The 26,447-nt window shown below is 48.3% G+C and overlaps 1 protein-coding gene across 2 annotated transcripts; it reads right to left on the minus strand.

Annotated features, from left to right (window-relative positions):
• Nucleotides 1–639: 639 nt before the first annotated feature.
• Nucleotides 640–26,447, minus strand: BTK (Bruton tyrosine kinase; the record flags this gene model as incomplete). Of its 2 annotated transcripts, XM_080719519.1 has the most annotated exons (18): nt 640–711; nt 2,969–3,126; nt 4,036–4,154; nt 5,386–5,450; nt 6,280–6,493; nt 7,136–7,307; nt 8,112–8,186; nt 8,599–8,726; nt 8,847–8,926; nt 9,395–9,449; nt 10,169–10,231; nt 10,509–10,696; nt 12,595–12,662; nt 13,048–13,176; nt 16,930–17,011; nt 20,166–20,234; nt 24,802–24,900; nt 26,298–26,447. In XM_080719519.1, 18 exons carry the CDS (start codon nt 26,436–26,438, stop codon nt 640–642), a joined length of 1,977 nt encoding a protein of 658 aa, XP_080575645.1. The 2 variants fall into 2 exon arrangements, with proteins under 2 accessions (XP_080575645.1, XP_080575644.1); XM_080719518.1 differs by lacking the exons at nt 6,280–6,493; nt 7,136–7,307; nt 8,112–8,186 and having other exon boundaries at nt 8,663–8,726; nt 26,298–26,438.

Here is a 26,447-nt window from a genome sequence, read left to right on the forward strand (position 1 = left end):
TTAAGGTTCGAATTGCCTATCCGTTCTTACTGTGGATTAACTGGGGCAAAGGAGGAGGAGGGGAGCTGGGAAGTGTAACAGGTGAGGCCGGCGCACTCCGGCTTTGACTGTCTTTTCTTGAGGATCAAAACTGGTGCACAATCTTGACTGGGGAGGAGGCTCTGGCAGTTGTCCCCAACTTTAAGATTTAAGCAAATGACCAAGTTTTCCCAGTACAGAGATAGGGCGCTCTGGGGATGCTGTGGGATGTAGATGAAAGAGACCCTCACTCTTTCCATTTTATTTTATCAAAATAGCCCCTTCCACCTTTAGGACACCGTTTCATTCTTGCCAAATACTGACCCGCCTCAAATTCTAAAGCCTACCCAAAGAGCTGTGAGGCCTCTCAACAGGTTATTTACATCCTCCCGCCCCCAGATTTCCATCCCAAACTCAGTCTTAATGGTCTTGAGAAGCTTCCTGTTTGGGGAGTAATACCAGGCGCCCAATGCTTTGGCCACGGCATGGAAACGATGTTACATTTCCCAGATGTGTGTTCAGGAGAGCAAGGAGCCTCCAGAGGGGGGAGCCCGGGGTTTCTTCAGAGAAAGTGATAACTGGGCTTGTGAAGGAGTCGAACTAAGAAGCGTGGCGGCCGGATTAGGACTCTTCGTCCAAGACGTCTAGAATGTTGCTCAGGAGAGTTTTGAAAGTGGGCCGTTCGTCTGCTTTCTAGGACCAAAGATCAAAGACAGTGTTACAGTGGCTAGACTGCCAGGGGAAGCATAGTGATCAGCAACTGTTTCCTAAGTATATACTATGTTCCCAGCAGCCTACTCCTTAGAATGCCAAACAAAGCAAAATCAGAAAATCAAAGAAAGAGCAGCCATCCATGAAGCCCTTGGGCACACTTCATCTTGGGCAGCTTGATGGATTGCGAGTGAGAGGAACGTTTCACAAATTAAACCGACCTTGATTAAAACCCAGGGCAAGTTCGGTACATAATTATACACAATGCGTTCTTCTTTGGGGGCTTGGAGTGCACATGCTACCAGACGCTGGCAGAATAGAGAGCTCAGGAGCGTGACGTTTGCTTTCACACCCTGTTTCCTCGTCCCAGAGCCAATGTGAACAAAGGCCTTACTATTCTGAAGCTTCTGGATCACCTCTGGGCAGGGACCCCGAGCACCTGGGACTTTCGGTGGGTCCAGCTTCCAGACTAAGCTCTTTGGGATGTAACCCTCTGATTCAGTGAATATTCGAGCCAGAATGGTCTCAATCCGTCCCAACCAAAAGGTCCTCAATGTCTTGTTCCTTGAATCGATGCTTCTCAAAGCTAGCTGAGGACTACAATTTCCTTGGAAGTTTAAAAAGCTTTCAGGATTCCTTTTTTTTTTTTTTTTTTTTTTTTTTTGGTGGGTCTGGGGATGGAACCCAAGGGCATTTGACCTCTGAACTACACCCCCTGCCCTAGTTTTTATTTTGAAACCGGGTCTCACTGAGCTGCACAGGGCCTCACTAAGTAGCTGAGGCTGGCTGCGAACCGCCATCCTCCGGTCTCGGCCTCCCGAATGCTGGGATTACAAGCGTGCGCCCCCACACCCAGCTTCAGGATTCCATTTTGGACACGCCTCATCAGAATTTCTGAGGAAGAGGCCTATGGACCTTTCTTCTTATGAGTCCCCAGGGGATTCTGCTGTGCATCCTGTTTTGTGAGCACTCCTTTAAATAGGCCGTAGACAAAGTACCTTCCTGTACAGTTTGTAAGAGCAGTGAGGATTTCCTGGAGAGGAGGGAGCGCTGCCAATTGGCCCTGATGCTGCATCACCCAGGAGAGAGGAGGGAAGTGTCTCCACACTTTCCTCGTCACCTCTGTCCTTCATTCAAGGGAAAGGAGCCGTGCTCTGACCCACATACCCACTCTCCACCTTGCGAGGAGGGCCCGAGTCACAGGAGCTTGCTGGACACTGCCTAGCTCTGTCTGTTCCTATTGGTGCAGCGCTATGGGCTGCGCATTCCTAGCCTGCTAAAGGTCGAGGGTGCCAGGTTAAGGTGACCAAAACCTCCTGCAAGGTGGAGAAAGTACCCCACGGAGGCCCCAAGGTGGGATGAAAGAGGCCACGGCCTCCTTCTTTCCACACTACCATGTCTGCCCTCAAGCCTCACAAGGCAGCAGGTCAAAGGCAGAACCAGCAGGCATACGACTGGATGCCTGGAATCCCAGCAGCTCCAAAAGAGGAGGCAGGAGGTCTGGCAGGTTTGAGGCCAGCCTCAGCACCTGCGTGAGATCTGTCCCAAAAATGAAAGGGGGGGGGGAGAGAAAGAGAGAGAGGGAGAGAGGGAGGGAGAGAGGGAGGGCGGGCTTGGGATATAGTGCAGTGGTGAAGCAACCCTGGGCTCAGTCTCCGTAACTAAAGGCAAATAAACTAGAACAAATAAATGAACAAAATTGCCGATTCTAGGTCCCTCCCAAACTGTAGGGTTAATTTTTTCTTTTGCAGCACCATAGATTAAACCCAGGGGCATTCTACCTCTGAACTATATCCCCTGCCCTATGTTTTATTCTTTATTTTGAAACCGGGTCTCACTGAGTTGCAGAGGGCCTCACTAAGTAGCTGAGGCTGTCCGTGAACCACGATCCTCCAGTCTCAGCCTCCCAAGTGCTGGGATTACAAGCGTGCGCCACCACGCCCAGCTCATAGAGTTAAAAAATTCTCATTTAGGCTGAGTACCTTTGGCTGGCTGTTTATACCAGGTGACATGACCCCACGACTCCGCCTCTCCCTAAAACTGATGTGCCTGCCCTGGATCCTGAGGCAAGAACTGGGATGAGCCTGGGAAAGCCTGGGGCTATCAGAGGATCAGGTGCAGGCCTGAGTCAGGAACTGTGTGCTCAGCTGGTCAGCAGCTGTGGAGAGGGTGGGAATGGGCTGGCTACAGGAGAAAGAAGGCGCAAGGGAATATTAGGAGAGGTGCATGGGATACTGACCTCGTGCCAGCAGCTGTACATGATGGTGTATACCCTCTCTGAAGCCAGGTGAGGCCTGTAGAGACGCAGGCCTCGGGCGATGTGTTCAGCCGTCTCACTGTTCGTAAACCTCTCATATGGCATCTTCCCCAGGGAGTAAATCTCCCACATTAAAACCCCTAGGAAAAGAAAAATTGCGTTAAGCCGCTCTGCAGTCTTGGGGGGGGGGGTCAGTCAGGGTTCCTGTCTTCCTAAATCAACCTCAAAGCAGCTAGTCCCAGCCTGGCGTGGTTGCGCACGCTTGTAATCCCAGCATTGGGGACTCTGAGACAGGAGGATCGTGGTTCGTGGCCAGCCTCAGCTACTTAGTGAGGCCCTCTGCAACTCAGTGAGACCCTGCTTCAAAATAAGGAATAAAATATAGGGCTGGGATGTAGCTCGGCAGTAGAATGTCCCTGGGTTCCATCCCCAGAACCACAAAAAACAAACAAACAAACAAAAAAACCCAGAAGCTGGTCCCTCTCCCTGTGCGTTGGGCATTTTGACTGGAACTCGGCTCAGGCCCAACTCCACTGGACAGCTCAGTTTCACGAGCACACTGGCTACTCCAGAAGAGAGACAGCATGGTTTTGTGTCTGCAGTTATAGGCTCTGGCTGCGTGCCTAGAACATAATCAGTATTCAGACGCTGTCCAGTGCCGAATGACTTGTTTTCCTCACTATTTGGTAAGTTGTGAGACAGTAGGGACGGTGTCCAATGGCTGGTACTGTCCTCAGAAACCCCTGAGGTTCAGGACACATATTCCCGGTGCATTCCTATGCCTATGATCTGCAGGATTCTTTTTTTTTTTTTTTCTTTCTTTTTTTTTTTTTTTGGTACTAGAGATTGAACCTAGAGGCATTCTACCTTCAACCTATGCCCCTAACCCCGTTTTATTTATTTGGAAACAGGGTCCCACTCCATTGAGCCTTGCTACATCGCAGAGGCTGGCTTGGAACCTGCAATCCTCCTGTCTTAGCCTACCAAGTACTGGGATTACAAGCATGCGCCACCACACCGGCTAGATCTGCAGAACCTTATCCACTTACCAAAAGCCCAAATGTCAGACTTGCTGCTGAACTTGCTGTACATGAGAACTTCGGGTGGAGACCACCGGACTGGGAATTTGGAGCCCACTGAGCTGGTGTATTCGTCATCCAGGACGTACCTGCAAGGGACGCAAGGCACGAGACTTTACAATTTGGCGAGCTTGCTGTTACGCCAAGTCTCCTTGGCACAACCACAAAGACGCACTGATGGCTTTTCCAAACCTCTGTGGGCAGCTAACGTCTCTGACAAATGTTACTCTTAACAGAGATCCCGTTTTCCTTCGTTTTACCTTGTGGTACTGGGAATGGAGCCCAGGGACTTTCCTTCTCTGAGCTATACCTCCAGCCCTATGTTACTTTTTAAATTTTTAAACAGTGTCTTGCTAAGTTCCAACATGCTGGCCTCCAAAACGCAATTCATATGCCTCTGACTCTCAAGTCCTGGGATTATAGGCACATGACACTGAGCCTGGCTCCATTTTCAGTTCTGATGTTTTTTTGAGGTTGGACTACGGATTGAATCCAGGGGCATTGTTTCTTCAATATATGCCACCCAGCTCTTTTTATTTTTAATATTGAAACGGGGGCTCACCAAGTTGCTGAGGGGCTCACTAAATCGCTGAGGCTGGCCTGGAACCTGAGATTGTCCCGTCTCAGCCTCCTGAGTACTGGGATTACAGCCGTGTGCCATCCTGCCCCGCCCCGTTTTCATTTCTGATCCACGATATGACTGCAGGAAGGCTGGCGTGAGAGGAGATCTAATAGGTCTAGCAAGGGCTCCTTGGCTCTCCTCTGGCCCCCTTTCATTTCTCACTTCTCCTTCCCTTCCTTCTGTTCTGCAGTTGCCGGTGAAGATTCAAAAAGGAGAAACAGAGGAAAGTCAACAGGAGGAAAAGGAGGATTTTAAAAGATGGGAGTGTGGTAAAAGGGGAACGGAGAGGAGCAGGATAGAATAGATCAGAAGGAAGAGACGAGTGAACTAGACGGTTCAGAAGAAAAGTACTAGACAGACGGTGGCGCTGGGCGTCATGGGGTAGATCTGTAATCCCAGTCCTTCCAAGGCTGAGACGAGAGGATCACAGGTTCAACGCCAGCGGCTGCAACTTAGTGAGACCCTGTTTCAAAATGAAAAATAAAAAGGGGCTGCAGGTGTTGCTCAGAAGTAGACTGTTCTTAGGTTCAATCTCTAGTGCCTACCTCCCCACAAAGTTAGAAAACACCGGAATAAGAACAGAAAAAGAAGAGGAGATTAACTATCACATAACTATCCCTATGACTATCACAGAATCTCGTCATGTTTGTGCTGTGCAATTTTTACTTTGTAAAGAAAAGATGAAAAGGCACACTCACCTGGACAGGCCAAAGTCAGAGACTTTTACAACTCCTTGGTCGTTCACCAAACAGTTTCGAGTCGCCTGGAGTGTGACAACAGACACCAGTGAGTCCTTGTCCCCTCCTCCTTCACGAGACGCCCCACCTGCCTACTAGGGCTCCAACTCTCATCCTCCTGTCCAGCCTCTCAAGCACTGGGATGACAGGTGCGCACCATCATACCCAGCCGCTTTATGTTTTATTTTAAGACAGGGTTTGCTAAGTTACTAAAGGTCTCACTAAATTGCCGAGGCTGGTCTCACACCTGGGGTCCTCCAGTCTCAGCCTCACAAGTACTGGAATTATAGATCTACAACACCATGCTGAACTTCTATTTTTTTTTTTTTTTACAGTACTGAGGATGGAACCCAGGGGCATTCTACCTCTGAGCTACACCCCCAGCCTTATTTTTTATTCTTTATTTTGAAACGATCTCACTGAGTTGCGAAGGGCCTCACTAAGTAGCTGAGGCTGGCCTCGAACCGCGATCCTCCTGTCTCATCCTCCTGAATGCTGGGATTATAAACATGCACCGCCACATCCAGCTCTTATCCATGCTGAAGTTCTAAAATATTCTTTTTAGAAAGCCCGTATGGGCCAAGTGTCCCCACAGGCCCTAAATTTGTGACTCCAATGTAACCAAATGATGGGTCTGGGCCGGGAGCAGTTCCACCGGCAACCACAGACTGGCCGCTGCAGGCCCCCGTTGTTGCTTCACTCCGAACCTGAGGTGGGAGACACCTGATTGGCTCACACCGGGGCAGAGGCACACCGGATTTTCAGTGTTTTCTAGACAAATGAAATGCTGCCAGCAGCAACCGTCTTCAAGCCCCCCCCCCCCCCCGCTCCAGCCCCATCCCCCTGAGGTCCCACCAGGTCTCGGTGAAGGAACTGCTTGGACTCCAGGTATTCCATGGCTTCGCAGACATCCCTGCACATCTCCAGCAGCTGCTGAGTCTGGAGGTGGCGCGACTCCCTCAGGTAGTTCAGGAGGCAGCCGTTGGCCATGTACTCGGTGATGATGAAGATGGGGCGCTGCTTGGTGCAGACGCCGTACAGCTGCACCAGCTTCTCATGGGAGAGGTTCCTACGGGACAGGCGAGGGGGGAGGGGCTGGGGAGGAACTGGCCTAGGGGCGTGTCGTGAGGACTGAACAGCAAGTTGCCTTTGCACCTCCAGCCCCTCGGGTGCTTACTCTGTGGTGAAGAGGAGTTTGGGGGCCACTGAGTTGACAGGGAAAGTCAGGGCTGCACACACAGCAAGGTCTGGGGATGGAGCCCAGGGGCATTGTAGCGCCGAGCAACACCCCCAGCCCTACTTTTTATTCTTTATTTTGAAGCAGGGTCTCACTGAGTTGCAGAGGGCCTCACTTAGTAGCTGAAGCTGGCCTTGAACCATGATCCTCCTGTCTCAGCCTCCCGAATGCTGGGATTACAAGAGTGCGCCACCACGCCCGGCTTTTAGCCGTCCATTTGAGAGTTTCATTTTCGACATCTACCCCAAATGTTACTGAGATGGTACACACCATTCAGAGGTATGAACACGATTCTCAGGCAGGCTCTCAGGCCCAGAAACGAGCTTCTTAGAAGTTAGGATTTCCAGCAATCAAGGGTTGACCTCAGGCCCTGACCCCATGTTTCTCTCAGTAGGCCACATGAGCCCACTGTGGCTCGGCCTGGCAATTCTCTACTAGCAAATCTGTGAAAGCTGAGCGTGGGTGGTAACTCACATCATTACTTTGGCTTCTTCGATGAACTCGTCCTCAGACATCGAGCCTTCCCGGATCATCTTGATGGCCACGTCATACTGGCCTCTCCACTTCCCGTACTTCACCACCCCAAACTGCCCCGTCCCAAGCTCCTTCAAGAAGGTCAGGTCCTTTGGGTCTATTTCCCACGATCCTAACAACAAAGTGTGGTGTGATTATCTGGAGGGCGGGTCTCTATAGTTCCTACAATAGATAAGAGTCCCCACTAGGCTCCAAAGAGGAAAAGCAGTGACAATGCTCGGGAGTACCTCTCCTTCGGTCCTCAGCTGAATCTCAGGGCAGAGGCTGCTGTTTAAACCAGCCTGGGAATTTTGGCTGCAAGCTGTGGTATTGGGCATTGGACCTAGAGGTGCTCTACCTTTGAGCTATACCCCCAGGCCTTTTGTTTTATTTTTTATTTTGAAACAGGGTCTTGCTAAGTTGCAGAGGGCCTCACTAAGTTACTGAGGCTGGCCGTGAACCCAAAATCCTCTTGTCTCGGTCTCCCAAATATGGGGATTACAAGCCCACACCACTACTGGCTCACAAATAAAAAAATTTTTTTTGCAACTGGGGATCGAACCCAGGGGCATTCTATTTCCGAGCTACATCCCCAGCCCTATTTTTTCATTCTTTATATTTTGAAACAGGGTATCACTGGGTTGCAAAGGGCCTCATTAAGTAGCGGAGACTGGCCACACACCATGATCCTCCTGTCTCAGCCTCCCAAATGCTGAAATTACAAGCCACCACACCAGGCACAAATAAAACTGAATAACAAAAAAACCCAAAGGACCAATCTCTATGAATCCAGGTTTTGCAGTCCCAGTAGGAGCCACTAGAGGGAGAAAATCATCAAATCACTTTTCTTTGGCTGTGCACAACCCCTGGGGACAGATCTGCAAGGCGGTCCTAGCAAATGGCCATTGTACCCTGCCCTGGAGAAATGAGCAGTTACCGTAGCCCAGGCCGGCAGTGGAAGGTGCGTTCTTGTGCTTCTGAGACACGGGATACTTCAGCCTAGAGATGAGTCCTGGAACAGAGACAGAGGTCATGCTGTTGGCTCAGCAGAGGAGTGGGTACTAACTTGCAAAGGGCCTCACAAGTTGCTGAGGCTGGCTGTGAACCTGCTATCCTCCTGTCTCAGCCTTCCAAGTACTGGGATTAGAAGTGTGAGCCACCACACCCAGCTTTTCTTTCCCTGGTACTGGGGATGGAACCCAAGGGCATTCTACTTCTGAGCTATACCCCAGGATTATCCTTTATTTCTATTTGAAAACAGAGCCTGGCCTAGTTGCTAAGAGTTTTGCTCGGTTGCTGAGGCTGGCCTCTCACCTGTGATCCTCCTGCCTCCATCTCCCAGGTACTGGGATTATAAGCATGTGCCACCACAGCTGGCTCTTCTGGGGTTTTTCAGCCCCTTCTCAGTTGCCCCTGGTACTCACCTGCAGAGTTATGCTGATGGTAGTTAATGAGCTCTGGGATGGTGCTGAAAAGGTGCTTCTCGGCCAGGTAATACTGGCTCTGAGGTGTAGAACACACGACATAGTGGCGAACCACCCCGTGAGGCTCCCTAGAGAAGTGAGCTCTGGGTTACTTGGGACCAGAGTGAAATGAGGTATGTTCTGGGGGACAGGGAGCAGAGAAGCCGTGGGTGGGCACCCACCAAGGGCCTTGGGACAGTAGCACTCACCCCGTGGACTTAGCAAACACAGACACAGTATACTTTCCAGCTTTGCTGGAGTCTCTGACAATGAAGCCTCCTTCTTTCCCCTGAAACAATGCAACAGAAACTGACTGTAGGAGGAAGGACTGCTGAGGCCTGCAGGCGCCTGCCCAAACCCAGAGCACGCGGAGCCCTCACTGTAACTGCCACGTTCTAGGCTTGAGCTGCAGCCTCTGGGTTTCTATTTTTAATTTTGTAGCAGTGGGAATTGAGCCCCGGGCCTTCTACCTCCAAGCTACACCCCAGCCCTTTTTATTTTTATTTGCAAACAGGGCCTCACTAAGTTGCCGAGGCTGGCCTTGAACTTGCGGTCCTCCTGTCTCAGCTGCCCAAGTACTGAGATGACAGGCGTGTGCCACCAGGCCCAACTAGCTCCTTGCAAGGTGTCATTGGGACTCCTGCACAAAAGCAGCCTCGGCACCATCTGTCTAAAGGTGATGGGTGCAGCAAGTCCTGGATTCGGGATCTTGGCTCCCCATGGACAGAGGATGGCACTCGCCGTGGCCTGCGCTCACCTCTTGCTTGAGTAGTTGCTCAGCTTGACTCCGAGTCATGTGTTTGGAGTACCACCTGTGAAGGGACAGTGCTTGACTGGCACCTAAGGGACTGACTCAGGCTAGAGCACCTCTGGGGCTCACCCACTCATGCGAGTCAGTCCATCCAAACCCTACTTATCCAGGACCTACTAAACACACAGCACCCTGTATACTTTCCCAAAGCCCAGACTGGTGCTGAAGATTCATGGGGGTGGAGAGTAGAGGGAGAAAAAGACATTGGTCCAAGCTTGGAACTTTTCTATTTATTTACTTGTTATTTTTGGTACTGGGGATGGAACCTAGGGGCATTCTACTTCTGAGCTCCACCCCCAGCCCTATTTTTGTATTCTTTGTTTTGAAACAGGATCTCACCAAGTTGCGAGGGAGGGGGCTCACTAAGTAGCTGAGGCTGTCTGCGAACCTGTGATCCTCCTGCCTCAGCCTCCCAAGTACTGGGATTACCAGTGTGCGCCACCACGCCCGGCTCAAGCTTGGCATTTTTATACTTCAGGTTTGTAGCTCTCCTTTGCGCGTGGCTCTTCCGCACTGGGGAGCATGGGAACCTCTCCCGCACTCGTAAGAAGAGGGCATTGGGGTCGTAATACGACACAGGCATGAACCTGGGCTGCTGGCATCCTGTGAGCCAGCTGGCGCTCATTGGCATCTGAGTCGTGGAAGAAAGTGTGGTAAAAGAATCAAAGGAATGTCTACTCTGCTCCTCGGAAGATGGCGCTGGGAGCTGGGCGTACTCACTCATACACTTCTATGGAGTCTTCGGCTTCGGTGACGTAGTTGCTGGGGATGTAGCCTTCCTGCCTGTCCAGGAGACAAGGGGGTACATCATCGGCACCTCCCCATCCCCAGGGAGACAGTCACAGGCCGCGCCCCTGGCCTCAGGCAGTCTCCAATGCAGGCACGCTGCACAGCCAGGGAGGGTGGCGCTGCTGCAGGGCCGGGGAGGGTGGCACTGCTGCACGCTGGCACCTGTGCGTGGCGGGGCACAGGTGCTGCTGCAGCCCTCAGACCCGGGTTCCGCTGCAGCGCGCGGCACGCGTGCAGAGTGGGCAGGCTCAGCGGGCTGGCGCGGACTCACCCATTTCTATCTCGCGCTCGCCACCAAGGGAGGTTGCTCTCCTCCAGGATAAAGTACTCCTCGCCCTTGCGCAGCTCCAGGTCATTGGCGTTCATCGGCGTGTAATCATAGAGGGCCACGACCTTTTTCAGCTCGCTTGTGGGGACTGCTGCTGCTGCCGGCTCAGGGGGCAGTGGCTTTTTCAAGATCTGCGTAGTTAGGAGGAGCATTAAGGGAGTCTGCTAGTTAGCAAGCATGCTCCGCTTCTCTCCCAACTCCCGGGGTTTCTAGTGACACCATTCTAACCCCAAACAGGCAGAACCAGAGCTCTCCGCAGCCTCCGCTCACCGCCCATTCTGAAGCAGCCATGCAGGGACTCTCAACCTGGGGCACGCACAGGGAGAGCTCAACAGTCCCTGCGCCCAGGCAGCTCCCCAAGGACCAGCTATGTCAGATGTGTGGGACAGGGACCGAGGCGTCAGTATTTGCAAAGCGTCCAGGCCAGAACAGTGTACAGCCACGGACAGGAAATCTGCTTTGCACTGAACTGGTACATGAACGCAGTAAGGCGCGCAGAACCTCACCTTATGTGAGAAAAGGTGTCCTAGACCTCAAAAGGAAGCAAAAGTGAAGCTTCAGCCTATAGTAAGGATTTAGGAGTTCAATCCAGGGTGCTCAGTGCTAAATTCTTTCAAGTGTACTCTATGTATGAAAATACTTTTCATTAAAAATGTTTGATAGCGAGGCCCTCTGCAAGTTAGAGAGACCCTGTTCAAAATAAAGAATAAAAAATATAGTTTGTAGCCGGCGTGGTGGCACACGCTTGTCATCCCCGCGCTTCGGAGGTGGAGACAGGAGGATCGCGCAGCTTCGAAGCCAGCCTCGCTGGCTTAAGAGACCCTGTTTCTAAATAAAAATATAAAAATTAGGTCTGGGAGTGTAGCCCGGAGGTCGAAGGGCTTCCAGAAACCCCAGTGCCACCAGTACATATATACATATATGTATATATGTATATATATGCATATATGTATAAATATGTATATAGTTATATTCTTGATGTTTGCCATTGTAAGTGAATGGAACCACAGAATATCATACTGAGACGTGCTCAGAAAGTGAAGGGTCATATGCTTTCTCTCATATGAGGAAGCTAGTAGGAAAATAGGAAAGAGGGGGGGCTGGAGATGGATGAGGGGGAGGGCAGGGCAGCGGAATGGCTGGGGGAGGGCGGGCTTGGTGAACGAACAGCTCAGTAACGCCGTGTCCACGCATGAAGGCCTCAACACGACGTCACTGACGTAAGGGGAGGGGCAAACACACCAAGTGTGCACTATGATTTATTATCACAATGCATCCATAAAAGTATATTTAAAAAGATATAGTTGCAAGCCGGGCATGTGGCGCACGCTTGAATCCCAGCACTCGGGAGGCTGAGACCAGAGGATCTGTTCGCAGACAGCCTCAGCTACTTAGTGAGGTTCTCCGCAACTTACTGAGACTTTGTTTCAAAATAAAGAATATAAAAATTGGGCAGGGGGTGTAGCTTGGAGGTAGAATGACCCTGGGTTCCATCCCCAGACCCGCAAAAAAAAAAAAAAAAAAAAAAAAAAAGATATGGTGCTACTGTTAAAATTCTTGTTATCCCTGGATGTGGTGGCGCAGCTTGTAATCCTATCATTTGGGAGGCTGAGACAGAAGGGTCACAGTTTGAGGACAGGCTCAGCTACTACTTAGTGAGGCCTTTTGTAATTCAGTGAGCTCCCGTTTCAAAATAAAGATTATAAAATAGGGCTGGGGGTGTAGCTAGGAAGTAGAATGCTCCTGGGCTCCATCCTCGGTACAGCAAAAAAAAAATTTTTTCGGTACAGAAAAAAAAAATTATTGTTAGCATGTGAGAAAATATGAAAAAGCAAAACAGCTAAAAGAAAAGTAAAAATAACAAGTAAAAAGAAAACAAAATGTTCAAACAGATGATTGGATTAAGTATTGTTTCGTTGGAGGAGAGGAGGTCTTCAGGAGAACACAAATGAACACTTCCAAGGCCCGGGGATTCTCAGACTCTAAGTCTCTGCTTGAGCGGAGTGCACTATGCCGTTTCTCTCCATACCTGGTCCTCCTCCGGCGTGGGGGGAAGAGGCTTTTTGGTCTTCCGGTGAGAACTGCCGGGTTTCAAGCCTGCCAAACGAGAATGCAGCGGTGATATGGAATGCATTTCGGGAGGAGGAGCAGGGCCGGTGTCACCAGGGACTTTGCTGTGGTACACGGTACCTTCAGGCACATTAGAAAGGCGTGTGGGGCCAGGCCATGCGGTTCCAAGAGCACATCACCAGCTGGGCTGCAGTCCCCAGGCTCGCCCCCCAGGCCGCCGTGTGCTGTCCCCAGGCCCCCACCTCCCCAGGCCGGCGTGTGCACTGGGCCACGCCGCGGGCTGTCAGGCGAGTCGGGAGCTCTGGGCTGAGGTGCAGCCTGTGCTCCAGTGCTTGCGCCAGGCCCTAGCTTCGGCCCCCGGCACTGGGAATAGAAAGGAGGAGGAAGGAAGCGTACTGAGCACGTCTCTTACTTCCGTTCCTGTTCTCCAGAATGTGGCAGCCCATGGCGTTTTTGGCAGTCTGAGAGCAGCAGAGGTACTGTCCGTCAATCCAGAAGCAAGGGTGGTATTTCTGTCCCAGGTCGCTGTTGTAGCGGATTACTGTAGCAGGAGGAGAGGAGAGAGGTCCCAGCGCTGTGCAGGAGAGTGCAGCAGCGTTGAGAGGGATCGGTGCCCCCTTGAGCCTCCGGCAACTCAACAGAGCAGGGGCGGCCGGCCTAAAACCCTTCCTGCGCAGTTATCTTCAGGGCCTGCCACGGAGGGGCCTCCAGCCAACGTGATAAGTGTATCTGATGGCTTCACAAGTCATAACAGAAATAGTATCTACGTGTCCTGGTAGCCATTACCCCCTTCTGTAAGGCAAGTGTTCTTCATAGGGTATCGCCCTAAAGCTAAGTTCCCTTAATAAGCCAATTTCCAGTTGCTGAGCGATCTTCTGGCAGTAATGCCTTAGTGAGCAGAACCGAGTACAAGAGCAAATGAACACAAGTCTATCTCTAGGAGAAACCTACGTGCCCCTTCCTAGGGACAGTGAGCAGGCCAGCTCAGGGCCAGAGACTGCGCAGCAGCCAGGCCCAGGCTCAGACACCTCCCGCCAGCACTCTCCCAGCAGTGCTTTGCAGATGGCGGAATTAGTATCCCCCTTTATACTAGTAGCGTCTCAAACCTTCCCTAAAGTTGCTTAGCAAAGACATCCAGGGAGCATGGCATTGCATAAAGCAAAGGCAACGGAAACAACCCACAGGAGTAAGGACTAGGGCGAGGCCCCGGGTGGGTCGAAGAACACCTGCTTTTGAGGACTTGTACATGTCAGCCTTGATGGCTAGGAATCCCATGGACCCATTGGCTTTTATTATTATCACTATTCTTGTGGTGTTGGGGATGGAACCCAGGGGCAATCTACCTCTGAGCTAACCCCAAGCCCTTTCTGCTTTTTATTTGGAAACAGGGGCTGGCTAAATTGCGGAGATTGGTCTCAAGCCTGCAATCATCTGGTTTTAGGCTCCCAAGAACTAGAATTACAGGTATACGCCACCAAGCCCAACCCCATGTAAACTTTGAAAAAGAGAAGAAAAAAAAACAAAACCTGGGCATGGTGGCACACGCTTGTGATCCCGGCATTCGGGAGGCTGAAACCAGAAGATCGCAGTTTCTGGCCAGCCTCAGCTACTTAGGCCCCTTGCAACTCAGTGAGACCCTGTTTCAAAAATAAAGAATAAAAGCCGGGCATGGTGGCGCACACTTGTAATCCCCGCGCTTGGGAGGTGAAGACAGGAGGATCACGCAGGTTCGAAGCCAGCCTTGCTGGCTTAAGAGGCCCTGTTTCCAAATAAAAAGTATGAAAATAGGTCTGGGAGTGTAGCCCGGAGGTAGGAGGGCTTCCAGGAACCCCAGTACCACAAAAAAAAAAAAAGAATAAAAAATTAGGGCTGGGTATGTCTTTCACAGGTAGAATGACCTTGGGTTCTATCCCCAGTGCCGCAAAAAACCCAAAAAAACAAAAGAACAAAAACAAAAAAAACTTCTACAGGAGAAAAGCAACTCGAGTCCCTCGGAGCTGGCTGCGCACTCTGCCCATTGAAGGCCTGCAGGGATTGCCCCCGGAGCGCTCCGGGGAGCTTTGCCAATGCTGTTCTTCCATTCACTTTGGTGAGGTCAGGCCTTCGCTTATTGCTGAAGTTGAAGATAAAATCAGCCCCACTGAGCCTGACCAAACAAGAGTCGACGGTGAGCACAGTGCCGGGTATAGCTCCCTAGCACAGTGTGTGCTTAGCCTGGGGGAGCCCTGGGTTCCATCCCCAGTACCACAAAAAACAGGAAAAGAAGCATAGACTTATTAAATGCCTGTGGTGCTGTACCACAGAGGTGCTTGCTACCATTTTCGAAGAAATGGAAGGAGAGAATCTGTGTCTAAGTCCTTAGGAATTCAACCTTTCCATGGAAACAGACCTCGAGAAGATATGGCAGCTGGATTCGAGTTACCTGAGGCCCTACTTTTAAAACTGAGGTATAAAATATATAGGACCAAATGACCACAGATCTAAGGAACATGGCAAGCCGTATCTGTGTACATTTGCTTTTTTTATCTTTTTTTTTTTTTTTTGGTATTGGGAATGGAACTCAGGGCATTCTACCTCCGAGCCACACCCCCACTCCTATTTTTTATTCTTTATTTTGAAACAGGGTCTCACTGAGTTGCAGAGGGCCGCACTAAGTAGCTGAGGCTGTCCGCGAACCGCGATCCTCAGGTCTCAGCCTCTCAAATGCTGGGATGACAAGCGCAGCAACACTAGAGCGGGATTTGATGGCTCCGAGGCAGCTCACTACACGCATTGCTAGCATTCCACTCCTGAGAGTGTTAGGACTTCCCTCTAGATCTCCCAGCAGGCACAGGATGTGGTAGAATGCTCCTACATTTTGGCTCCTGTGGTCAGTTCAGGCAGGTTTGACAAAGCGTACAACCAACATGTAAGTTAAATAAAGGTTACGAGTTGGTTTTATTTATCTATTATTTTGGCGCTCAAGGTTGAACCCAGGAAGAATTCAATAAATGACTCCTTCCTTCCCTCTCCCTTTCACTTTGCAAGAATTAGTGATTATAATTTCCACCAGTCATCCAGGGAGTGGCGAAGGCTAGTACAGACAGCCACTGCACATCGGGCTCCAACAAAGGGCTGTCAGGCAGTGACCGACTATGCTGCTATCGGGCTGCGCTCCTTCCGGCGTCTCTAAGCAGCCTTTCCTGATGTCAACTCAACCAGTTAATCTCCAGTCACTTGACATGTGGCTAGATAGAAACACGAATATACGTGCATACATCCTGTGCCACTGCCTTTACAGGCAAATTTATCTTAAAACACTGTGTGGTCTTTGGGAAATGCTGAAACCATGTTCAAGCTTAAGCCCTCACAGAGCAAGGGACATAGACTGGTTCCTTGGGAAATACTTATCTACACGAAGAGGTGCACAGATGTACAGATGGTGCTTTGTGGGTTTTCGCATACATCATTGCTTCACTGGATCTTTAGGACAACGCTAGAAGTAGGTGTGGCAGGCAACATCATTATTGCCATTCAGGAGGACAAGCTGAGCTCAGACAAGTTCACCAACGTGCTTGCCAGAAGTCAGCCAGCCTCCAAGTGCTAGAGGCAGCTTCAAACACTCACACATCATCTATTTAATTTTTTGGAGCTATTTGTTTTATACTCAGAACCCTAAATATTGTGTAATCACTGAACAACTCACTACATGAACAGTGGAGGTAAAGAATGAGACTTTTAGCCGGGTGTGGTGGTGCACACTTGTAGTCCCAGTACTTGGGAGGCTGAGAAAGGCAGAAGAAAGCTTCAAGTCCAGTCTCAAAAACTTAGTGAGATCCTGTTTCAAAATAAAAAAGGCTGGGAGTGTAGCTCCGAGGTAGAATTCCCCTGGGTCCAATCCTCAGTAAACACACACACACACACACACACACACACACACACACACACCCCTTTTATAAACAGAAGTATGGAGGTGCCCATAATTACAAAATTGCATTAGAAAAACTGTGATGGAACTGGGTTCCAGCTCTTAGTGTCCTGCGCTGTCTTTCAGTTGTGTGGTAGGCGAGTCAACTCAATACTCTCTCTATCCTCCTGTCTCCGCCTCCCAAGTCCTGGAGTATCGCTGCCACCACACCCAGCTCCTCTCCCTTCTTTTTCTCTCCTTCTACTCATTTCTCCCTCGTCTCTATTTTCCTTTTTCCCTCTCTCATTGCTTCTTTCCTCCCTTTTCTCTTTTTCTCGCCATCTCTGTCCCATCCCCCCTCTTTCCTTTTTCTTCTGAAAACCAGTTTACTTTCCAAATAATTCTTACCGTTTTTGAGCTGGTGAATCCAACGCTTTCTCAGTTCTTCAGTGGGGGAGAAAACATAGAGAGGCCCTTCATCATATACAACCTGGAGCAATGACACACAGACGCGGACAGTTCAGAGGAAGAGAAAAGAGGAAAGGCCCGGAAGCAGTGACTCTTAGGGCTCGGCTCCGTGCATTCCCTGGGGGGAAGCAAGGCAGGGCCTTCCGCCAGCGTGGAGCAGGCCTCAGGAGAGCTGCTTTCAGGGTTCCCGAACTGTTCAGATCCAGGGATGTAGGACTCAGAAGCTCTTCGCTTTTTGAATACTCCTAGGTCCTCTGGTACAGCCCTTAGTAGAGACAACAGGGTTTTTATTTCTCCAGTGAAGGGTAATTGATGGTCTTACTATTAAGCTCTGAGTTTGTACAAGAAGAGGACTGACGTGATGGTCTGCATACGTCAAGTCTCGATTGGCAGATATGAGTCATTCACTTGAACTGTATGAAGCGATTTTGGTTTGTTTGTGTAGTAGTGGGGATTGAACCCAGGGCACTCTTCCTCCAAGCTACACCCCTAGCATGATTTTATGTTTATTTGAAACAGGATCTTGCTAAGTTGCTGCGGGTTTTGCTAAGTTTGCTGAGGCTGTCATTAAACCTGTGTTCCTCCTGTCTCGGTCTCCTAAGTACTGAGATTACACTGTATGCCACCACACCTGGCTAATATGAGGGAAAATTTTAATTTATGGCTCCCTCATGACCATCACGACCTAATGGTCTCTCCTCACCAACATTAGCCAAAATAAATAAAATTCAGAACCGCAAACTTACTTCAAACACAGCAAAGCCTACGTTAAGCACTATCATCAAGTCAGTCAGTATTTTTGACTGCCTATCATGTTCAAGATAGCACCCTAGGGATTACAGAGATGCATGAAATACAAAACTTTGCTTCTTTATTTTGTGGCACTGGGGGTGGAACCCGGGGGCTTTCTACCTCTGGACTACACCTCCGACCTATTTTCTATTTTATTTGAAAACAGGGTGTCATTAAGTTGCTGAGAGCCTCGCTAAGTAGCTGAGGCTGGCTTCAAACCTGTGCGATCCTCCTGAGCCTCCCAAGCGCGGGGATTACAAGCGCGCTCCACCACACCTGGCTATAAAAGATTTGCTTCTAATCCTCATGGTTAGCAGACATCATACAGTGGGTATTAACATAAAATATAAATTAATGTTTAATTGTCTGCTTTCATCATTACCCACTAGCACAGCCGAACATCATCTTGCTGAAAGACGACAGGGAAAACTGTACCTAAACACCTTTCCTTTGCAAGCCTACGAGGGACATGAATAAGATACTTTGCCATTTCTTTCTGCTTATTATTCTTGCTGTGCACATAAATATAAATTCGTGAGGCTTTCTACTTCCTTTTCTGGTTTTCACGGTTACAGAGACAGTGAAGTTTACTTTTCAGGGACTTGAAGGCCACTGTCGTCACAGGCATGGCATGTGGCCTACAGAGTCCCCAGGATGTAAGCAAGCCAAAGTGAAGGTGGAATCTTGTCTCCTTTGTGACTGACACGGCACCTACCACATACATCGATCTCTCCAGCCATTTCTGACTAAGATGGAATTTAGGTTCGTGCATAAGAGCAAAGAGCCTTCCGCGTACTGAACTTGGTCATGCTCCTCTCCCCCCTCTTTGTCTTTTCACCCCACATGGGCAGCAGGAGACAGGCAGAGCCAGAGGAAGTGAAATGCTCACTCGACAGGCGGAACATCTTTCTTAATGTAGTGGTTATGGATGAGAAACACCATCATTGAATTTGCGCTGCTGTGTATTCTTTCAGAGGTATACAGCTGGGAAAAAACTATGTTACATCGGGCAAATAGAAAAGCAAACGCTAGCAGCCCCTGCTGGTCTCATTTCTTGGTCTAGTCATAACCAAGCCCTTGCTGGACGGACCGCAACCATCGGCCGAGCGTTTACCAAAGGAAGGCTTGCAGCTGCGAATCTGTGTCCTTTGCAACTCACGAGCATCTCTCGGGGACTGGAGAGCCATTCTCAAGAGTGTAACCATAAGAATAAGACCTTTCCTTAATATAAGAATATAATAAGGCGCCATGGAAGGACAGAACCCTGACTTGGGTCCTGACCAGCCCCTCGCCGCCGCCGGCAGTCTCATTTATACCACGCAGCCTCCTACTTGGCCTTCTCTGACTCGGCCCCCTGCTTGCTTGCAAAGTCGCTCTTCTGTTACGCGTTCCCCTTAGCTGTGCTGTGCATCCACCTCTGAGGGGAGGTCATCATGGTAGGTGGCCTCGCTTACTTTTCAGGGAATTGAAGGCCACTGCTGTCACCACAGACTTCACATAAGCTCTGCCAGTGTCTGATCCGTGACCTTATGATGTCAGGAGTCTGAAAAGTCCACCCTCAGATCATGCAAACATTGCCAATTTTTTTTTTTTTTTAGTACTAGGGATTGAACCCAGAGGCAGTTTTCCTCTAAGCTATACCTCCAGCCCTAATTTTTTATGCTTTATTTGGAAAAAGGATCTCACTAAGTTCCATGAAGCAGCGATCCACAGGTCTCAGCCTCCCAAGAGCTGAGATTACAAACATGCGCCACCATGCCCAGCTCTTAACTTCGTCATTTTCTGAGCACATGCCCCATGAAGAGCCGGGAAGACCGACCACACATGTGCAGGTCACTGATGCCTTACCACCAAACACCTTCTCCCATGACGTAAACACTGCTTCTTTATCCCCAAAGCATCAGACCGGGCGTGGTGGGCACGCTTGTCATCCCAGCATTCGGGAGGCTGAGACCGGAGGATTGCGGTTCGCGGCCAGCCTCAGCTACTTAGTGAGGCTCTCTGCAACTCAGTGAGACCCGGTTTCAAAATAAAGAATAAAAAATAGGGCAGGGGATGTAGCTCGGAGGTCAAATGCCCCTGGGTTTCATCTCCAGACCCGCAAAAAAAAAAAAATTATCCCCAAAGCATCACTAAACCCCATTGGGAAACATATTTGAGACATGGGTCTCTCACCTCCACACTTGGACACCTTGCATATAAATTTTCTTCTGCAAAAAGACACTCTGGGGGGGAGCAAAATGGACCTGGTATAGGAACACAGCTTCCTTGCCCCCTTCAAGCCTGCCCACTGGGAGCCAGTCTCCTTCCCGCTGCCCTGCACCCCGTCCCTCAGTGCTGCATTGCAGGGCCCTTTCCAGAACTGATGCGGTCCAGTAACTCACCTGGAAGGGGTACGGGAACCGTTCGATGATTGAAATCTGCTCCATCTCGCTGGACTCTTCACCCCTTCTCTGTAACAAAAGGTCTGGTTACTAGTTGACGCATTGTTCTGTTCTGGGTTTAGAAGTTCAGCATAGTTAAGACCGGGCGTGGTGGCGCACACTTGTCATCCCCGCATTTGGGAGGCTGAGGCAGGAGGATCGCGCAGGTTCAAAGCCAGCCTCAGCTACTTAGTGAGGCTCTCAGCAACTTAGTGAGACCCTGTTTCCAAATAAAATATAAAATAGGGCTGGGAGTATAGCCCGGAGGTAGAAAGCCTCTGGGTTCCACCCCCAGTACCACCAAAAAAAAAAAAAAAAAGGGCTGGAGTAGCTCAGAGGCAGGATGCCCCTGGGTTCCATCCCCAGTATTAAAATCAATCGATAAATTCATTGGACAGATAACCAAACATCCTTAGGAGTAAAAACAATAGCAAAATACACTAGCAATGAAATACCATTTTTCTTGGCTGTCTAATATTCGCCAGGTGTGGTGATGCACACCCATAATCCTAGTCCTTGGAAGGCTGAGGCAGGAGGATCGCAGCTTCTAGGCCAGTCTCGGCAATTTACCAATGCCCTCTTCAACTTAGCAAGACCCTTTTTCAAAATAAAAAAACAAAATAGGACTGGGAGTGTAGCTCGGAGGTAGAATGCTCCAGAATTCAATCCCCAGTAACACAAAAATTAACTAATATTTAATGTATCCAATATTATTAAGAACTTAGAGACTTCCGGGAAGATGGCGACCGAGAAAAGCGGGGCTTAAGAGTCCTGCTAACAACCAATCTCCATTACCACAAAAAGAGCGCCTTTCATAGCCAGAAAACACCATCACCAGAAAAACAAAAAAACCACCAGGCTCCAGAGAGAAAGCGGACTGAGAACAGAGCTCAGGGCCACAGAGGAGATACACCGGCCTCACGCCCGAGGACGCGGCAGCAGCGCCATACTGCCGGCGGCAGCGGCGAGTTCACCGGACGGCTACAACAAGCCGAGGTGAGCCGATGCGGAACAGCCAGGCGGGATCTTTCGGCGCAGACAGCATTTAAAGCTCCCAGTGGCTGAGCTCAGCACACGCTGCAGGGATTCAGAGTGGAAATCAAAACCAGAGAAGAAAAAATACGCCAGCCTCATGGCCGAGGGCGTGGCAGAGGCGCCATATTGCCACCGGCGGCGGCAGCAGCAGTGAATTCACCGAGTCCAGTACAGCTACATCTACGTACTCAAGAACAGTGAGTCAAATTGCGGGCCACAGAGGAGAAATCCCAGTATTGTGCCTCCTGGGACTTGACCCAGTGAGGCAGTGGTGGTGGCAGAGATATCACACCATAGGAGAGCGTGCAACCTGGCACCCCCCATAGTTTAAAGTAGCCTCTATCGACTCCCTGGGTCGGAGACTCTGTGATACAACCCAGTAAAGGAGTAGTAGGGTCTGAGATAATACAGACTCGAGATCCAGAGCACCTTAAGTGAAGCCATAGTGACCCAAGGGAAGAACCCAGAGAAGGCACAAACCTCCGAAATCATGGGAAAGAGGAATAACACTGAAGTAATGAATGTGCACAACCCCACAACATCAGAACCCGATAAAACAGAAAATCAGAGATTTCTAGAAGATCAAATCAGGAAAATAACTGTAGAAATAATAGAGGTGCTTCGAAAAGAACTCAGAGAGAGCCAAAAAGAGATAAAGGATGCAATTAATGAAGTAAAGGCCTCAATTCAAAGCACAAACAACCGATTAGACCACATGGAGAACAGAATCTCGCTCTTAGAAGATGAGCAATCCAAAAATGAATGCATAGTTTCTAATCTAGAAAAAGATATCCAACAGGAGGAATCTGACATTGAAGAAATATGGGTCCATCTTAAGAGAGCTAACCTAAGAATGATTGGAATAGAGGAGGGAAAAGAAAGTGATACCAAAGGGATCAACAATCTCTTCAAGGAAGTAATATCAGAAAATTTTCCAAATATAGAGCAAGAGGTTGATACACAGATCCAGGAAACTTATAGAACTCCCTTTAGACAGGATCGGAGAAGAGGATCCCCACGCCACATAATTGTCAAAATGACCAATGTGGAAGCCAAGCAGAGAATCTTAAAGGCAACAAAAACAAAGGGCCAAGTGACATTCAGAGGCAAACCAATTAGAATCACTCCAGACTTCCCAAACCAAGTCATGAGAGCCAGAAGGGCTTGGAGTAACATATTCCAAACTCTGAAAGAAAACAACTTCCAGCCAAAAATTTCCTATCCAGCAAAACTTTCTATCAAATTAGATGGAGAAATAAGAAGCTTCCATGACAAACAGAAACTGAAGGAATTTATGTCTTCAAAACCAGCGCTAGAGAAAATACTCAAAGAGATTAACTACAAAGAAGAAATAGGTAACACTCACCAGAACCAGAGAAACAAGAGTTTCCATCCAACAGACAACTAAGATTGGTTATCTGTGGAGATTCATTATTTATGTTAGTCTTTTACCTATCTCTAAATTGTATTGTTTGCCTTTATTGTTGTTAATTTTTAGGATTTCTAGTTGGAATATTAATATACCTTCAGATATAGCATTTGGAAATATTTTATCCAATTCTATCAGTAACTTTTAACTCTTTTTACATTGTCTTTGGATATACAATATTTTCTTTTATTTTTTAGGGAGTTTGTATATTCTTCTGTTGCCTGTGCCATTGAAATCATATCCAAGAAATCACTGCCAATTTCAATGTTGTGAGGTTTTATGACCCAGATTTTCTCCTAAAAGTTTATAGTCTTAAGATTTATATTTATGTCTTTTATCTAGTTTGAGTTAATACTTGTATGTGGGATTAGGTAAGGGTCCAATTTTATTCTTTTCCATGTAATTATTATTTTTCAACAATATTTAGTTAAAAGATTATTATTTCCACCACCAAATCTTCGTGGAAACCTTGTCAAAAATAACTTGACAATATAGGGAAGAAGTTAGCTCTAGGCTTGTATTTAACTCCAATGGTCTATATATCTGCCTTTAGAACAGTACTACACTGTTTCAATTATTGTAGCTTTATATGGTTTGAAATCAGAAAATATACATCTTCTAGCTTTGTTTTTGCTTCGAGATTGTTTTGGGTATCTAGAGTCCATATTCCATATCAGGATAGATTTTTTTCTGAAAAATAAATATATGATAGTTTCACCTAAAAAAAAGAAAAAAATATTCTCTGGTAAGAAAGAAAGCAAAAAGAAATATTGAAATGTTATCTTTAAGACATCAAAAGCTTGGTATCAGACAAATGAAACTGTTATGTGAGATTATCATTTTTAATTTTGGATAAATTGCTATAATACTAGATGTCAACCACTAAGCCAAGCATGGGAGGGAGGGATGGGGAGAGAATGGGGTGGGGATCGGGTGGGGGCTGACTGGGCGATGTGTGCATGTATGTCTACAAAAGTTTGTATCCCACTATGATGTATGAATACAGTGCACCAATAAAATAAAATTAAAAAAAAAAGAACTTAGAGAAATATTCTCAGAGATAGCTTGTAGGAGTATATGAATTCTAATTCTACTTTTAGAAAACAAAATAGTTTAAAAAGATAAAAATGAACAAAGTATACAGATTTCATAAACAGAAGAAAATTTTGATTATAAAAATAAGAATATGAGAAATACACAGAGATGTATGCCTGGATGCTCCTCTCAATGTGGTTTGCACTGTCAAATACTTGGGAAGAAATTACATGTGTAAGAATAGGAGATTAGTTAAACAAATTATAATACATCCGAGACAGGGCACACCACGCGGTCTTTAAAAGTGTGCTATTAAAGTATATCTATTGTCATGGGGAATGGATTCTCATTTATTGTTAAATTAAAGAGCATGGAGGTGGAGAAAAAGAAAAGGTAGGTTACAAAAAAGATGTATAGTATGATTCCATAATCTAAATATATAACATATATACCCATCAATATGCATGCATCGCTGGTGGGTGGAGAAAAAGATCTCCAAATCTCGATATACCAACACATTAACAGACTTTTTAGCTGGATAATGGGATTAGGCATCCTTTTATCTTATTTTTGTGGTTCTTAGATATTTTCCAGTTTCTGTAATACATGCGGACTGCTCTTTTAATAGGGGGAAATAGTATTTAAAAAAAATCAATACAAAGTTGGGCGTGGTGGCGCACTCTTGTAATCCCAGGGATTGGGAGGCTGAGTCCGGAGGATCGCACGGGTTCGAAGCCGGCCTCGGCTACTGAGTGAGGCTCTCAGCAACTCAGTGAGACCCTGTTTCCAAATACAGAATAAAAAACAGGGCTGGGGGTGTAGCTCAGAGGTCGAATGCCCCTGGGTTCCAACCCCAGTACTGCCCCCCAAAAAATTAAGAATTAAGCAAACTTAAGCTGGTGCTATACATGACTCCAGGTGGGGGTGCTCTGCATAGGAAGCAAAGAGGCCGAGACTCGGCTAGCCGATCCGGGGAGGACTTCATGGCAGCAGGACTTGGCTCCACACTGCATAAAGCCACCGGGCTCTTCACAGGGAACTGAAAAGTCCCCAGCCTCTTCAGGCCAGCAGCTCCCCTGTGTGACTCTGGTCTCTTACCGGAATCTGTCTTTCAGGGGGAGGGTTCTTTTCAGGAACCACCGTCTCTACGCAGGTAATCTTCTCAACATCTATTGAGCCCTTCTTACTGCCTCTTCTCTGAGAAAGAAATGAGGGAGACAACGGAGGAAGTGAACGGTGAATGAGCCGCAGAAGATGAGGTTTGTTATCGAGTCATTCGACTTGCTGAGGTGGCACCCACATTCTACGTCAGAATCTATCATTTCAAAACAACTTAAGCCGGCGTGGGGGCGCGCTCTTGTCATCCCAGCATCAGGGAGGCTGAGACAGGAGGAGCTCAGTTCCCGGCCAGCCTCAGAGTACTTGGCGAGGCCCTTGGCAACTCAGGGAGACCCTGTTTCAAAAGAAAGAATAAAAAACAGGGCTGGGGGTGGAGCTTGGAAGTAGAATGCCCCTGGCTCCATCCCCAGCACCACGTGGACACGCCCAAAACAGAATGACTTAAGCCGGGCCTGGTGGCTTGTAATCCCGCCAAGTACTTGGGAGGCCGAGAGAAAAGGATCACAGGCTCAAGGCTCGCTCAGCTACTTAGTGAGGCCCTCCACGACTTAGTGAGACCCTGTTTCAAAATGAGTAAAAAATAAGGCTGGGAGTGTAGCTTGGAGGTATGCTCTTGGGTTCCATCCCTAGTACAGCATAATAATAATAATAATAATAATAATAATAATAATGATGTAACCTTCTTTGACTACCAAGTAGAGGACAAATACTAGGGAAGAGTAAAAAATTGCATGCACTTTTGTCATCAGAAGTCATGAAGCAAACGCCGGGCGTGGTGGCGCACGCTTGTCATCCCCGCCCTTGAGAGGCGGAGACAGGAGGATCGCGCAGCTTCGAAGCCAGCCTCGCTGGCTTAAGAGACCCTGTTTCCAAATAAAAATATAAAAAATAGGTCTGGGAGTGTAGCCCGGAGGTAGAAGGGATTCCAGAAACCCCAGTACCACCACAAAAAAAAAAAAGTCATGAAGCAATTTCCAAATCTTGAATTTAATTCTCAACAATTTTTTTAATAACTACTTGCCCAAAATTGCAAGATTCCATGGTAAGACTCCTCCTGTGGCTTCTTAGCACTTTTAACTTTTTGCCGCAGCAAGGCTGTAACTAGTTCCGGTCTAGAAAATATTGTGCTAGCCAGGCATGGCGGTGCGCGTCTGTAATTGTGGTACTTGAGAGGCTGAGACAGGAATGTCCCAGGTTTGGAGTCAGCCCCAGCAACTTAGCAAGACTCTATTTCAAAATAAAAAATAAAAAGGGCTAGAGATGTAGCTCAGTGGTAGTGTGCCCCGAGGTTGACTCCCCAGTTCCAATGTGCACGCGCGTGCGCACACACAGACACACACACACACAGGAAAGTATTTTGCTGGGTTTGAATGCACCTAAGGCTATTCTGCCTTCCTCTTTCCCTCCTGCCAAGGGAAATGGACCTTTTCCCCAGAGAAGGTCTAAGGCCAAGTCCCTGAAATCGGGAAACTTACCCCGCGTTCAAAGTCATACTCATAGTAGGAAAGTTTATGCACCGTCAGAAGAAAGAGGCGCTTCTTGAAGTTTAAAGGTGATGTTTTCTTTTTCTGCTGGGAGCGCTTCAGAAAGATGCTCTCCAGTATCACCGCCGCCATCACTTCTTT

This window comes from Muscardinus avellanarius (assembly GCF_963383645.1).
Source record: "Muscardinus avellanarius genome assembly, chromosome: X".
NCBI lineage: Eukaryota > Metazoa > Chordata > Mammalia > Rodentia > Gliridae > Muscardinus > Muscardinus avellanarius.